Genomic DNA, 14557 nt, shown 5'->3' on the forward strand with positions numbered 1-14557 from the left:
AGGACTCTTAAGGATATAATAGACCGTTTTACTTATAATTAAAACCTTTCAGTTACTTCCTTTGTGGGCATATGCGATTTTACAGTTGGATTATATTTCTGACTTGTGTATGTAGAACAGTACTAGTATATAATGGCACCAGTCTCGGAGGCATGCAGATGTTGATGGTAAGCCTCACAGCAGTAGGAAGCCTGGATATTCCTGCCTATGAGACAGTTTCCCGCTTGTAGGTGAACTAGTAGAGTTGTTTTACTACGTAATTGCGAGATAAAAATGAATCATCCTCCGCAATTCTCCGGATCTACTGTCACCTGACCTGGAACTGTTATGGACCACAAAAAAATGTTCCTCCTTCTGCATAATGCTTTTCCATCTCTCACTCCTACCACCAAGCTGCAGAGATGGCGTCTCCAAGTTTCATTTACCCTAACCTTATGCTCAATCCTGTCTCCTTGGTTGATCCTTTTCCTTCCCAGTGGCGCATTACGGCCAAAGTCAACGAGTACGCTTATGAAATGGAAGAGAATGAATTAGAATATGGATTCCGTGTTCCGTGTTTTCGGGCAAAGTTTCACTGTGAAGAGGTTGGCAATCCGGGCCACCAAGCGTATATGGTACTTTATATGCAAATCCCTTTTACAGGGACCGAATATACATCACCAGACATGCGGACTCAGCAAGCCTCATCTGACCTCCCTGACGTTGCACTTGAGGAGTTTAAATGCTATCAAACGCTAAAGGATATACACTGTGAGCATACACCTACACTAATCGGCTCCAGTAAAGAAGCCCAAGGTCCGGATGGCTGGGTCCCCGGTGGCTATCTGTTTTATTTCGCGTTCACCAAAGTTCCAGGGGTTCGGTTGAAGTCAGGAGTTATTGGCAAAGGGCTTTTTTACACGCTACCATTACCTCAGCGAGATCAAATCCGTGAGGCCTTCAAGGTTGCATACACGTGAGTGACTTGATATACTAGGTTCTGCTAGTACCTAACAGCCATCCTTTAAATAGCTCCTTTTCTAGAACCGGCGTCCGCCCCCAATGGGTTGCGCAGGACAGTCTCTTCTGGGACGATACTACAGGAAAAGTGTTAGTCCACGATCCACTTCGTATTATCTTTGCATTCGTCTCATATTTCTATGTGCAGGTATATTGCTGGTCCTTTCCAGCTAACAACCAGTCCGGGGGAATGGGAGCCACGCTTGTGGAAACACTGGTTTTTGGATGAAGGCCGTATAACTGGTGGAAAGACCATGAATCAATAAAGGACTTTGTGAGTCTTGTATGGGTGTGATATTCTGCATCGGTCGTGCCCTTGCCGTATCCCTGGATCTTGATTTAGTACTACTGTTACATCTCAACAAGGATAGCTTTCAAAGTGCAATAAGACTGAGAACTTATCCCAGCTGATAGATATTGCCTTCAGCGACAATTAAACAACCTGCGCACAGTTGAATATTTCCTACACTCTTACAGTTGGCCATACCTTATTCAGCAAACCGATTTCCGCCTTCAATTAAACTACCAATACATCGTCGCCATTCTCAACGGTACATATCGCCCTCTCTCAGGCCGATGGTCTACTTTTTCTTTGGCAGGCGTTTGACCCAGTTTGTCAAGTTATTCATAGCTGTATGGGTGGTTTGGGCCTGGTTTCCAATGTGGAAGATGCATTGGCGGACGCTGACCGTAACGCCTGGCCCGTAGGTATCGTTGTGTCGAATTATCGGGCTTTATTCCAGTCGCCAGCCCGTGGTAGGATCTGGCATTTGGCGCAGGAAGATCACCTCATCGTAGGTTGACATGACCCCATATATTGCCTTGGTACCCTGCATGTATTGCGCTATTTGCCCTATAAACCTACGTTAAAGTTGTCCAGACAAGTTGTCATAGGTAGCACCCAGCCCGACCCACCGAGGATATGTCTGAAAGTGTGGTCATCGCCCATGGCTTCTGACAAAACGTGCTGTTCAACCCAGGGAGTTTTTAATTCCCCAACAAAACGTAAAGCGCCTGTTGCGCGACTCGCTCCCGCCATATCCGGGACCTTGCTATAGCTGCTAGTCGTGGCTCGGAAGCCACCGATTTGAATGTTGATATTCTGGGATAAAAATACCGCAGACATAACTTGATTTACATGCTGGCCCCAGCGGCCTTGCACGCCAGTTTCGTCACCGACCGCGGTCTGCTCAAACTGGAGGTTCCAGTTTGACACCCTCCCAGATGCTTGTTGGTGGTCAATAATACGGGGGATCCACGCAAAGTTCAAGTAAGCTGTCTCCACATCTTGGTGGAAGTTAGGCCAGGGCATCAATGCCCCGTTAAATAGGAGGTCGTGGGTGGCATCGTTGGTAGTGTGGTTTATGCCTCTGAATAGATCAGGGAGTCCATTATTCACTATCTCGCTGGCGCGAAGACCGTTTGGTGCCATTTTGGATAAAAGTGGCCTGGCTTCAGATCTTCTTCCTGGTACAGTTCACGCGTGTTTACTGTGTACATGAAGGCCCACTTTGCTACTGGCGACAGCGCGTCCTAAAAAGGAAATACAGCATTCGAACGTTCTCGCGTCCATGTACTTCACATTCACTACGATTGAAAGAACCCCAGCATTTAAAACAACCCATCTTTCATTTCGCCCGCGCTAAACTGGTCGTTCTTCTCGCGTAACTTCTCAGTCAGATGGTTGAAGCGTTCAAAGTATTTAATTTAGTTGTACAGTACAAGATACATATATGGCGATGAAACCTGTCAATTCAGCCAGAATGCCTACTAGTGGGTAATCAGATGTTCAAACCAGAGGACCTTTAGCTTATAAAACAAAGAAAGCCCCCAAAATCCCCAAGAAATAGTCAAAAAAAAAAAAAAAAAAAAAAACCATACAAGGCGATAATATAAGAGGTTGTTGAACAAACGATATTCCAAGTAAACTGTAGAGGTGTTAAAGGTGGGGAAACGTAGACGAGTAGCCGGTTGGCTGCGCTGCACAGCCTCACTTCCAGGTCTTCGCGTCCGATCATGGCACAGGAAACTCCGCCAAGAACCCATCTACGTTCTATTTCTCGACTGCATTTTGGAAAAAACAAAAAGATAGCTGCACCGATAAGAAGAATTTTAGACATTCACCGCAGATTTCATTCAGTATGCCGCTCTCCAGCACCTGTCAAAATTGTGCCAAGTCCAAGGTCCGCTGTGTACGGAATAGTGAAGAGTCGGATATTTGCTCTCGGTAAGGGTCCAGGGGCGATATCCTGGCTTATCTCTTCTAGCTAATTGACGTTGTAGGTGCGCGCGCTTGAACAAACAATGTGTATACCGTGAGACCGGTCGGCGCTTTAAGGGGTTCAAAAAAGATCGGTGGGAACTCCTCATGCAGGTTATTGGGATATTAAGCTTACTTGGCGGTGTAGACAGATAGAAGCTCTTGAGTCGAAGATCAATGAACTCATGGCCAACTGTGAATCAACTTCAGCAAAACAAACAACTCCGGGAAATGCTACATACAACTCAAACGGTGAAGAAGCCGATCAAGCTATCATGGACGTCGTTGCGCGAGGTTACCTAAGTATGGAAGCTGCGCAATCCTTCATAGATATCTATAGGACGGACATGACTTTACATTTCCCATTTGTTGTTATCCCGCCGCAGGTCACAGCTACAGATCTCCGGCAACAGAAGCCATTTCTCTTCTTAGCTGTCCTGGCATCTGCGGCATATTCCAACATGCCACTGCAAAGATTGCTAGGAAGGGAATTCAAGAAGGTCATTGCTTCTCGCATGATCACGAGCGGAGAAGTTTCGTTTGAGCTACTCCAGGGAATGCTGGTCTTTCTCGCCTGGTAAGTGACATTATGACAACCTGTCAAACCCATCCTCTAACTATTTTTCGAAGGTCCCATTACCACTCGCGACCCCATCGCTACACGCAGTTCCTACAACTCGCCATAGGTCTTATGGTCGAGCTACGGTTAGATCGGCCACCGCAAACGAAGACATGGAAGACGGCGCTCAGGTTCAACAAAGAATATACGCTAGACGACGAACAATATATTCGACCATCCTGGGGTCTTGACGAGCAGAGAGCCGTTGTTGGGTGTTATTACCTGTCGTCCACGTAAGCTTAGTATTGCCCCCAAGGTATGCACCGAGTTTACTGAGAGAGATGATCTAGGATTTCGATTCTTTTACATAAGCCGTCTTGTTTCCCAAATATAGCACCCTATCTCGAACAATGCTGCCAGTCTCTAGACAATGAAGATACAACGCCTCATGACAAATATATCTTGCCCCTCTTTCACCTGCAGGTTGTCGCGGAGAAGATTGATAATTTGTCTTGGAAACACGGCATGGAGGCTGGTAGCACGGGCTCTGCGGCGGAGCTATATGTCAGCAACATTAAAGCGGACCTGGATAAACTACGCAGCCAGCTTCCTGTTGGCTTTTATGAAACTCGTGAGTATTGTCATAAACCCTGCAATAACATATACGATACGCTGAGAACTGCTTCCTCTCCCGTTCAGCGGTCATGGCCATGCAGCTCTATACCACAGAGCTATGTTTGTACCAAGTGAGCCTTTCTCGGCAAAGCGCACTGTCTTCTCGGTCGACATATTCACTAGTCTCCGAGACTTGGTGGGATGAGATCTTCTGTTCTGGCCTTACTGCGGCAGAGAACATTCTGAACATGTACATGGAGCTGCCGCCAGGGGGTGAACAGACGTTCAACAACACGCAATGGGTACAGATGGCGTTCTGCATACTGGTTGCTTCCAGGCAAGTTGTCGCAGCTTCACGGATGGAAAAGGCAGCACTAGTTCCATAGATTCACGCGTGGCCGGAAACTCTGGAGAAACTGAGGCAGCGCCTAGGAGCATTATCTACAACACAGGTGGATCTGAATGGCGATCGGGATGTGTTTGTTGACTTTGAGAACCGCGTTTCTCGCATCCAGGGTTGGTTCAATCGCAACTTTGGTAACTCAGAAGCAACCTGTCCTCCTCGGGGGATTGCAGGAGGACATGATGTATGTCTAGATGTTGCAACTGGACTGCCGTATGACGCTTCGATTGTTCCGTTGGACATGCGGGGGCATCCATCACTGATGGCGGATGATTTCCAGTTGGTTGCGGATTTCTTCCTCCCTTCAAGTCTTGAAATGATGACTGATTGGATATAACTTCGTCTCGCCTTATTCAACCTGCAGAGAATTGAACAGTCTCTACCTGGATATGTACCACCCTGTTAGAAACTTTATTTGATCTATTTATTATCATGACTTTTTATTTCTATTTTCTCCCATTCGTCGCGTGGGTAAGGCTCCCTTTTTGAGCGAGGCTGTGTTAGCGTTTGTGTCAAGCCTTGGTCGCATCGCCGATCCGATCTTCCCGATGCTGGGGTCGGGATAGCTTCAGGGTTTGTGGATGCTCCATCTCCGACCCGAGCTGTAGGAAATAAATATCCAACCCCATGCGACAATAATGATATTGTCTAATCAGAGCATCATAAGTAGTATTCTCTGTCACAATGTCTAAAGTATATCTTACCATAATTTTCACCGTCCTTTTTCTTTTCCAATGTGTATCTTCATTTACTCCTTGTCCGCTCTTAGGACCACCATTCCCAGCATTCACCCTCGATAAGAACTCGTCAATATTGACATCTGCCCTGGCCAATCTTACCGGGACATTTGATGAACAGAATACAAAAGGGTCCGGTTCCCACGGGGATACCACTCCCAACACCACCTCGTTCAGTGTTTCACTTTTCTCCACCAACCAAGGAACTGCGAGTCCCAGTCCTTTCTTCTTCGACTATCATTACACTGCCCCGTCATTGCAGAACTCATCAAACAAAATCCAACATGCGAATCGGGACAGCATTTACCGCATCGGTGGACTTACCCAGATTTTCACCGTCTGGACTAGTCTTGTTGAGGCAGGGGATGCCATCTGGCACGATCCTGTGACAAAGTATCTTCCTGAGCTGGCCACAATTACGAAGACTGCGAACGCAAAACAAGATCCTGTTCGGTATGTGGATTGGGAAGATATTACCGTTGGCCAACTAGCCAGTCATATGGCAGGCCTTTCTAGGGACTGTGAGTATTCTGAAAACACCAATATTATATCTCGTGGTGAGCTAATCAGCCTACCTCTAGACTGTGTTGATGGCATAGGGAAGGAGGGCTACGGCATCGATGACGGATTACCACCATCCAATGGCAGCAGTGGTACCTGCAGAGCCAATAATAGCTCTCAAGCCGGTAGGAAACCATCCCTCTCAATACTATATATTCCAGCCTAATATATCTGCTTTCCAGGATCGCTCGCCGTCTTAGCTCAACAACTTCCAGTTGCTCCTCCGGGGGTAACCCCCATCTACTCGAATGTTGGATTCCAAATTCTAGGCTACATTATAGAAAGAATCACAGGCCAGCCGTTCAGCGACGTCCTCGAAAGTCGCATCCTTAAGCCACTGTCTCTGACTAAAACAAGCCTACACACTCCTTCAAGCAGCTCATCCGGCCTCATTCCAACAAACCCCAGAACCAGCGGCTGGTCTAACCAATATACAGGCGAAGCACCGTAAGTCCCCCACCCCATATTCCATCCCCACAACGAACCTAATGAACATATAGTGCCCTCTCAATGTATTCAACAATCACCGACCTCTCCACCGCCGGAAAAGCAATCCTCAACTCAACCCTCTTACCCCGAACCCAAACAAACCGCTGGCTGAAACCTGTCTCTCACACATCCAACCCAGCCAACTCCCTCGGCTACCCCTGGATCGTCTACAGCAGCGGTGACTATCCCAGTACCTCAATGGTAGACATCTATACCTATTACAGCAGCATCGGCCAATACAGCTCCTACATAGGTCTTGTTCCAGACTACAACGTCGGTTTCACCGTTCTCGCAGCCGATAGCGTCTCCGCGCCGGACTTAAATGCACACGCCGATATCATCGGTGATGTGATCTTACCCGCGTTGATGAAGACGGCCGTTACACAGGCGGGCGCTCGCTTCGGTGGCCAGTATACGGCGGCTTCTGGGCTTAATTCGTCAATCACTGTCTCTGTCGATGAGTTGCCCGGGATGTTTGTCGACAAATTCGTCAGTACTGGGACGGATTTCAGGAAGACCTTAGCTTCCTTAATTGGGGTTGAGGATCCGGCGGCCTTGAGTATCCGGTTGTATCCGACTGGGCTGGTTTCGGAGACTGCATCAGGTGGTTCCAGGGTGTCGTTCAGGGCTGTTTTGCAGGATAAGAATGAGCTTGCTGATGCTGACACGCCGACTTGCGTTTCGTGGATGGATGTGGATAAGTTCAAGTACCAGGGCCGTGCGCTGGATTTATTTGTTTTTGAGGTTGATGCTGGTGGAAACGCCGTTGGGGTTGAGATTTCTGGTTTGGAGCTGCGCTTAAACAGGAAGAAATAGGTTGATGGGATCATGTGTGTTTTTTTAGTTTGATTTTCATGCTGTGCTACTTAAGACCGTTGAAGTTTCTTTTTTGTGGGCCATAAGAGTCACTAGGAGTATACGTCATGGTTTAGTTTAATGGTTATTAGAGTGGTATAAAACTTGTTAACGCTGCGGGTGTAGCTTCACAAAATACTCGCTCTATTTTACCTCTCCACAATGCTCAGACATCTTCTATGATGCTCGACGTGGTGCCAACTGACACTTAAAGACAGAACATAAATCATCATGTTAATGATCAAAGAGCCACATAGAAATGAATCGACCAGAAAGACATATCTAGAAACCTCACATTTCAATCGTAGGGAAATTCCGATGTACACTTAGATAAGAAATCTGATATCTACTTGAGACTTTCCTGTTTCTAGTGGCCAATCATCAACGTCATCTTACGCTTTCGGGAGTCAAGTAGACTTCTACAAGTAGTAAATCCGCTAACATTGGGCACACATAAATAGAACAAAATTGATAAGATACTCATGCTATAAAACTAATACAATGCTCATTTAAACAGTCTGGAAATGCGCAGGTTCTGGAAATCCCATGCGTTTATGTCCTCATACCGGCAAGGCGTCGAAGGCGTGATGAACTCCTTGAACGGGAACAGCGACGCCGAGCGGTTCGGCTTCGCAAAGTATGCAATGGAGTACCGTTCAGGAATAACTGCCTCCGAACCAACCTTAACAGAGGGCGGATAGGTGACGCGGTGGCATGCAGCGCGGAAAGTGTCGTTCGTCAGTCGTTGCATCGAGTCGCCAATGTTCAAAATGATCTCCGTCTTGTCCGCTGACTCAATGCCACGGAAGACACCAGGATTTTGCTGGTCCTCTACCTGGAGCCCGCCAACAGAGTCCTGGAACAGCATGGTGATGCTTCCGAAGTCCGTGTGCTCGGCAATGCGTGTCGCAGTACCGTCGGCCAATTCTGATGCGGGAACCTCTGGGTAGTGAAGGATGCGGAACTCGTTCTCGGCTTTGTTGTGCAAGGATACCATGTGGTCTTCGTCGACTCCGAGAGCCCTAGCAAGGGCAGCGAGAATCTCGAGTTCGAGCTTGAAGCATGTTTCGTAGAAGTCTTCGATAAACTTGCGGAAACCTGGGAGCTTCTCCTCTGGTACCCAGATGTTGTCTACGAGCTCATCGCGAGGTGAGCCGAAGTCGACTGTTTCCTGTATTTGTCTTAGTACGTCGCGGGCTGAATAGTGTGAGGGAGTGCTGTACCTTAATGTCACGAACAAAACGTCCCTGGGGAAGTCCCTTCTCATAACCACTGATACTCGAGATCGACTCCTGTCCAACATAGCAGTAGCCGCGGTTTGGGTTTGCCTGGGGAGGGTGCTTGGCGAGCATTTTGTCTTCGTGAGGAAGGGCAAAGAACTTGCGAGTCTAGGGAGAATCAGACCCAGCCTCATAGTCAAGAAGGATGCTCAACTTACCCAATCGAACAGTTCATGAACAAGCTTGTCCGGAAGCCCGTGGTTCTTCAGCTTGACGCCACCACGAGTCTTGAGGGCATGGAGCAGCTCAGCAGAGATTTGCTCCCTCTGTTCGGGAGTTCCCTTCAACAAGGACAGGTCCAGAGCTTCAGACATTTTGAATGTGAGTCGAGAGCGGATTTCGTATCAGTGGATGTTTCTGAGTGATTGATACAACAATGGCCATCTGGGGAGGGCCTGGAGGCCGATTTATAGATCCGTTAGACGATGATTGCATTGTATCTTGACGCGGGGATTATTACTTCGGGAAGGTGATGTCCAAAGACCTAGGATTTTGATATCATCACTTGGCCTTCCTAATCAACCCTCAAGCCTTCCAAGTTTAAGTTTCCTCTTTCCCAGATAGTCGGAGTGGGTCCGAGGTGACCTTCCTCAACCACGTATGCACCAATAGACGTCCTAGAAACTGTGGGTCTCAGGCGCAGAGAAGGCAGGTGGTTCGGGATGACTTGACCATTTTTGTCGATAAGAGTCCCCAAATCCCATGACCACCCTAATCTCGTCCATGAATCTCCATTGATGTCAAATGAAGAGGGCAACTGGATTCTAGATACGGTGTTTGGAAAGCGAATTTGTTCCTCAGAATACTTTCCTTTAATAACGGCAGCTCGGTGTTTTCACGTTATCTCAACAAGCTCAAGATCCACTTGCTCAGATCCTCAGGCAGTTAGCTGACGAAGAGTCAGAACTTCCTCGAAGACAGCAGGTGGTATATTATGGATACATTAAAATTTCTCCGGGTTCTCATTCCTTCACATTCTTGCCGTATAATCTATTGGCTGTTGATGGGCTTCATGAGGGGTATCCTATGACGAGTTTTGCTCCTACTGAGGGCTGACGGAACATTGAGTATTATATTTATAGTAAACAGGCTTCCTGTCTGCCAGGGTCCAAAAGCTCAGGGTACCTGATCAACCTGTCAGCCGTATAATACAGCTATCACGAATGCGGCTAGTAGACAGCCTGCCTACCCAGAGATCACCTAATCTACAATCAGTATTTAGACCACGTAGACACTTAGAAGTCAGATAGAAAGAATCAGACCTAATTATCCATTAATTCTACCCCTTTAGTTTTAGATCTAGATTACTAGATAATACTAAATATCTCCGCTCCGATAGTTATAAATCTAGATTATTCTAAACACCTTATTCCAAACATATACCAGCTACATTCTAGGATGGACACGAGAGTAAATAACATATCACTACGATATATACATTGAGTGAGATAATTGACATTGGCTAACCATGGACTTATGAAAATGAGCGCATTGTGAGACTAATTATCGTTATCTGCCTATATTATCCTAGGAGTATAATCAATGAACTACTAAATAGTGAGTATTTAGCTAATAATTGTAAAACAAAGTGCATACTGTCTATTACTCTTATTTAGGGGTCGCATGAAGGTTTAAATATTCAATACTTGTACAATCTTTAACCGTGCCTAGGTATAGGTTCTCGATCGAACTACGGTCAAGAGACACAATGATGAAAATATAGTAACCATTTATAAGACAAATGCAAGACCTAACATAGTCGTATCTATATGTGACTGGCTCCTATTAAGTATCATAATCCAATCGGGGTATCAAGGTTTCTCTCAATTCTTGAACATGAGTTCTTCTTGCTCAAACGTAAGTATCACCCCCCCTGCCTGCACATATTCACCCTCTTTGGTGAGAAGGCGGACAACCCCATCCCTCGGCGCCGTAACCTGTGTTTCCATTTTCATCGCCTCCATAACAGCCAGTAACTCACCGTTGCGGACGGAAGCTCCGTCGGGGACCTTCAAAGCCCGAAGTGTTCCAGACAACGGTGCTAAGATGTCTCCGTTGTCTTTCTTTGCACTTTTCTGCTGAGCACTGGCCGATGAACCAGCTGCTACTGACCCAATTCCGCTCAGGAGCATACTGGGTAAGCCCAACGAGACGAGCTTGCCATCGATTTCTAAATGAGTCCGAATGAGCTCTAGGTCGGGTACTGGGTCCGGCCGTGGACCAGGAGCTAGTGTCGCGGCGAAATCGGTCTCTACCCAGCGAGTGTGCACATTAAAGCCATCGGTACCTAGGAAGTCGTTCGAGTTAAGTGTCTCAATATGGAACGGCAAAACAGTTGCAACCCCGCTTATCTGGAATTCTTTCAACGCACGACGGGCGCGACGTAGTGCCTGTTCACGGGTTGCACCAGAGAGGATCAGCTTCGCCATCAGGGAGTCGTAAACCGCCGGGATCGTCGAGCCTTGGACAACACCACTGTCCAGGCGGATACCGGGGCCGGATGGGGGTTGAAATGTCGTGATTTGCCCTCGCGTTGGTAGGAACCCCCGCCCTGGGTCTTCTGCATTGATGCGGAATTCGATAGAATGACCCCGGGGAGGAATCGGGGACGAGATGCTCAGCGGGAGCCCCTCGGCAATACGGAACTGCTCCACGACTAAATCAAGCCCTGTGTCTCCTCCGTCACAGGATGCTCAACTTGAAGTCGGGTGTTGACCTCTAGGAAGGAGATACTGCCGTCGACTCCTAGGAGAAATTCCACCGTTCCTGCACCCGAATAACCAGCCGCGGAACAGATTGACTGAGCGGCATTCTGAATTTTCTCCTGCTGCTCTGTAGTGAGAAGTGGGGCTGGGGCTTCTTCGATCAGCTTTTGGTGTCGTCTTTGTACGGAGCAATCTCGCGTCCCGACCACCACGACGTTACCATGCTTGTCAGCTAGAATCTGAGCCTCAATATGTCGAGGACGGTGGAGAAAGCGCTCTACGAAGCATTCGCCCCGACCAAAGGCCGCCGTGGCTTCCCTCACGGCAGATCCATAGCATTCTGTTACTTCGTCCATAGTCCATGCGACCTTCAGACCGCGACCACCGCCTCCATGGGCAGCCTTGATCACAATCGGGAGGCCATGCTCTCGGGTGAATGCCATCACTTCCTTTGCTGTCGACACAGGCCCGTTGCTGCCAGCTACGAGCGGTGCACCGACCCGTAACGCGATGCGTCGCGCCTCGACCTTGTCACCAAGCGCTTCGATCACACTCGGGTCGGGCCCGATCCAGGTTAACCCTGCATCTAGGACTGCCTGGGCGAATTCCGCCCGCTCAGATAAGAACCCGTATCCTGGGTGAATGGCATCTGCTCCAGAACGTTTTGCCACCGCAATAAGCTTGTCGATATTAAGATAGGTATCGACTGTTTGAAAGCCCTTCAGCCCATAGGCCTCATCGGCTAGTCGCACAAAAGGAGAGTCCACATCTAGGTCTGAGTACACCGCGACTGATTTGATGTCGTAATCGCAGCAAGCTCGGATAATGCGGATGGCGATCTCCCCGCGATTCGCAATCAGTACTTTCTTCAATTCTTTTCTCATTGTGGTTTTGGTTTAGGGTGGACCGTGTACGACCGAAAGGTGCAAAAAGTATCGACCCAAATAAGCGAGTTGGGATTTTCTGAATCTAAAAGTCGGTCAATATCCGCGACCTCTTTTGCATGTCAAACTTTTCTGTATACCTACCCATCGCGTATATATTCATGACAGATAGAAAGATAGTCTTCACCGACCATGCAAATCACTGCTAAGAAAGGAATTTTTTCTTATACAGTTTGGGCCAGATCGTGTTGCGGCTGAATTTCCGACCAGGGGGCAATAGGGCGAAATTGTACCATTGTGTTGACAGGAAGCTGACCAGTGAGATCCAGATGATATTCAGCAACAGTGCCAATGACTGGGTATCCACCGGTTAGTGGATGATCGGCAAGAAATAGTACAGGCTGACCATTGTGGGGCACCTGAATAGCCCCGGTGACGGTGCCCTCGCTTGGTAGTTCTGCCTTGTCGTCTTTGCGCTCGATGGAAACATTTCCCGATAAGCGGATTCCAGCCCGACTGGACTCTGCCGTCACTTTCCAGCGCTGTTGAAGGAAGGTTTCCAGGCCTTCCTTTGTAAACCAGTCTGTGCGAGGGCCAAGCACTACATCCAGAATGACCACGTCATTTGCAGAGGGTAGAGTAAAAGCTGCGGCTTCGTGGAGTGACACACTTCTGAGACCTTGCGTTGCGTTCTTCCAGATCAGGGCAGACCCAGCGGTGACAGCACTGGGCCCCACGGCAGCCAATGTGTCGGTACTGACGCTGCCCAAGATCGGGTCGATCTCAAAGCCACCTCGGACTGCCAAGTTCGCATACCCGTGCGTGGTTGTCCGAAGGTCACGACATCCCCCGGTTCCAGCGCAATTGGTCGATGAGTTTGTGTTATCTCTGTGTTGTGGCCTTTCGCATCCTCAACCGTAATGGGACAAGGTGCCCCCGTGCAGGCGATCACCGCCTGACTGGTGCTTTCAAACGAAAAGCCACCTAACGTAAGTTCAAGGCATCCAGTGCCAGCTGGGATTCCCACTATACGGTTCGCAGCCCGAAATGCCGATCGATCTAACACACCGGAGGCGGAAACACCTTTATTCGCTTGACCGGGACGACCGAGATCTTGGAAAAGAGCCGGTATTGGCGCCGTCAAGACTTTGAAATGTGGACTGGTGGTGCCGATCGTCTCTCTCAGAGCAGGCTTCTCTTCTTCTCTATCAGTTGAACCAGAAGCAGGAGTATTATCACCTTCAGTTGAAGGAGTGGCATCAGCTCCAAATGTCTGAACATCATCCACCTCAACAAATTTGACCCGATCACCCGGTTGAAGAAGCGCGCTTGGGCTCCGATTTGTGTCCCACATTTTGACCGATGTCGTACCAATGAGCTGCCACCCTCCTGGACTGCTCTGTGGATGAATGCCGCTAAAGGGCCCCGCCAAAGCTACCGAGCCAGCTGGGATGCGGGTCCGTGGTGTTTGGTGCCGCGGCACGTACAGCGCAGGATCGCCGCCATTCAGGTAGCTGAAGCCCGGTGCAAAACCGCAGAATGCCACAGTGAACTGGCTCTCCTTATGGCGACGAATAACCTCCTTCACGTCGAATCCTGTCAGCTTTGCAATGTTCCCAAGATCCACGCCGTCATAGCGGACAGGGATTTCTATTTGGCGGTCCGATCGGGGGTTGATGGTTGAAAGGTCTCGTTTGCTAACTTCAGTTGCCAAGGCTTCTGCGCTTATGCTTTCCGGATCGAAGTGAACGAGCAGAGTGCGGGCAGCTGGAATCATCTCTTTTATGCCAACCACTGGCTCAGATTGAAGTGAGGTAAGAAGCGCCAGAGTCTCCTCGAGACCTGGGAGCTCCACGAGAATTGTCGTCAAGTTGACGGGAAGAAACCGCATCATGATGCAAATACAAATTGGAATAATGGTCGTAGTGAATTTCTCTGTACATATTTTAAAGAAGCTTTTGGCAGTGATTGTATATATAGTTGATTCCGCTGTGTATCGTATTCTTGATTGGGCTATTGTACCTACAGGGTAGGCGAGAACTGTTCGGTCCCACTTGGTGGGTACTTGGCTTTCTCTCGTGGGCTATCTCTTGAGACTTGGGCGAATTTCTGTTCGGCTCAAGCGATCGCAACTGAGGTAGAGATGGGTAGGGAGGCAGCTCAGCCTTGACATAGGTTTGCCCTAAATGTTTGCCGCCTATGAAGTACAG

The 14557-nt window shown here is 48.4% G+C and overlaps 7 protein-coding genes across 7 annotated transcripts; 3 read left to right on the forward strand and 4 right to left on the reverse strand.

Moving 5' to 3' along the window:
* Positions 1-401: 401 nt before the first annotated feature.
* Positions 402-1265, forward strand: AO090010000602 (uncharacterized protein; the record flags this gene model as incomplete). Its single annotated transcript, XM_023233576.1, has 3 exons — positions 402-955; positions 1024-1147; positions 1170-1265. The coding sequence occupies 3 exons, from the start codon at positions 402-404 to the stop codon at positions 1263-1265; spliced, it is 774 nt and encodes a 257-aa protein (XP_023094250.1).
* Positions 1266-1723: 458 nt separating this feature from the next.
* Positions 1724-2431, reverse strand: AO090010000601 (uncharacterized protein; the record flags this gene model as incomplete). Its single annotated transcript, XM_023233577.1, has 2 exons — positions 1724-1762; positions 1865-2431. 2 exons carry the CDS (start codon positions 2429-2431, stop codon positions 1724-1726), a joined length of 606 nt encoding a protein of 201 aa, XP_023094249.1.
* Positions 2432-3140: 709 nt separating this feature from the next.
* On the forward strand, positions 3141-4115 carry AO090010000600 (Zn(II)2Cys6 transcription factor; the record flags this gene model as incomplete). The annotated part of the gene is made up of 4 exons (XM_001827516.1): positions 3141-3226; positions 3283-3354; positions 3408-3836; positions 3890-4115. The coding sequence occupies 4 exons, from the start codon at positions 3141-3143 to the stop codon at positions 4113-4115; spliced, it is 813 nt and encodes a 270-aa protein (XP_001827568.1).
* A 1405-nt stretch (positions 4116-5520) lies between these two features.
* Positions 5521-7439, forward strand: AO090010000599 (serine hydrolase domain-containing protein; the record flags this gene model as incomplete). Its single annotated transcript, XM_023233578.1, has 3 exons — positions 5521-6094; positions 6350-6581; positions 6635-7439. 3 exons carry the CDS (start codon positions 5521-5523, stop codon positions 7437-7439), a joined length of 1611 nt encoding a protein of 536 aa, XP_023094248.1.
* A 544-nt stretch (positions 7440-7983) lies between these two features.
* On the reverse strand, positions 7984-9072 carry AO090010000598 (isopenicillin N synthase family dioxygenase; the record flags this gene model as incomplete). The annotated part of the gene is made up of 3 exons (XM_001827514.3): positions 7984-8649; positions 8702-8866; positions 8917-9072. The coding sequence occupies 3 exons, from the start codon at positions 9070-9072 to the stop codon at positions 7984-7986; spliced, it is 987 nt and encodes a 328-aa protein (XP_001827566.1).
* Positions 9073-10581: 1509 nt separating this feature from the next.
* On the reverse strand, positions 10582-12347 carry AO090010000597 (acetyl/propionyl/methylcrotonyl-CoA carboxylase subunit alpha; the record flags this gene model as incomplete). Its single annotated transcript, XM_023233579.1, has 2 exons — positions 10582-11403; positions 11445-12347. 2 exons carry the CDS (start codon positions 12345-12347, stop codon positions 10582-10584), a joined length of 1725 nt encoding a protein of 574 aa, XP_023094247.1.
* Positions 12348-13047: 700 nt separating this feature from the next.
* Positions 13048-14241, reverse strand: AO090010000596 (uncharacterized protein; the record flags this gene model as incomplete). Its single annotated transcript, XM_023233580.1, has 1 exon — positions 13048-14241. The coding sequence occupies one exon, from the start codon at positions 14239-14241 to the stop codon at positions 13048-13050; it is 1194 nt and encodes a 397-aa protein (XP_023094246.1).
* Between the last annotated feature and the right edge of the window lie 316 nt (positions 14242-14557).

Source organism: Aspergillus oryzae, chromosome 8 (assembly GCF_000184455.2).
Source record: "Aspergillus oryzae RIB40 DNA, chromosome 8".
NCBI classification, from domain to species: Eukaryota; Fungi; Ascomycota; class Eurotiomycetes; order Eurotiales; family Aspergillaceae; genus Aspergillus; species Aspergillus oryzae.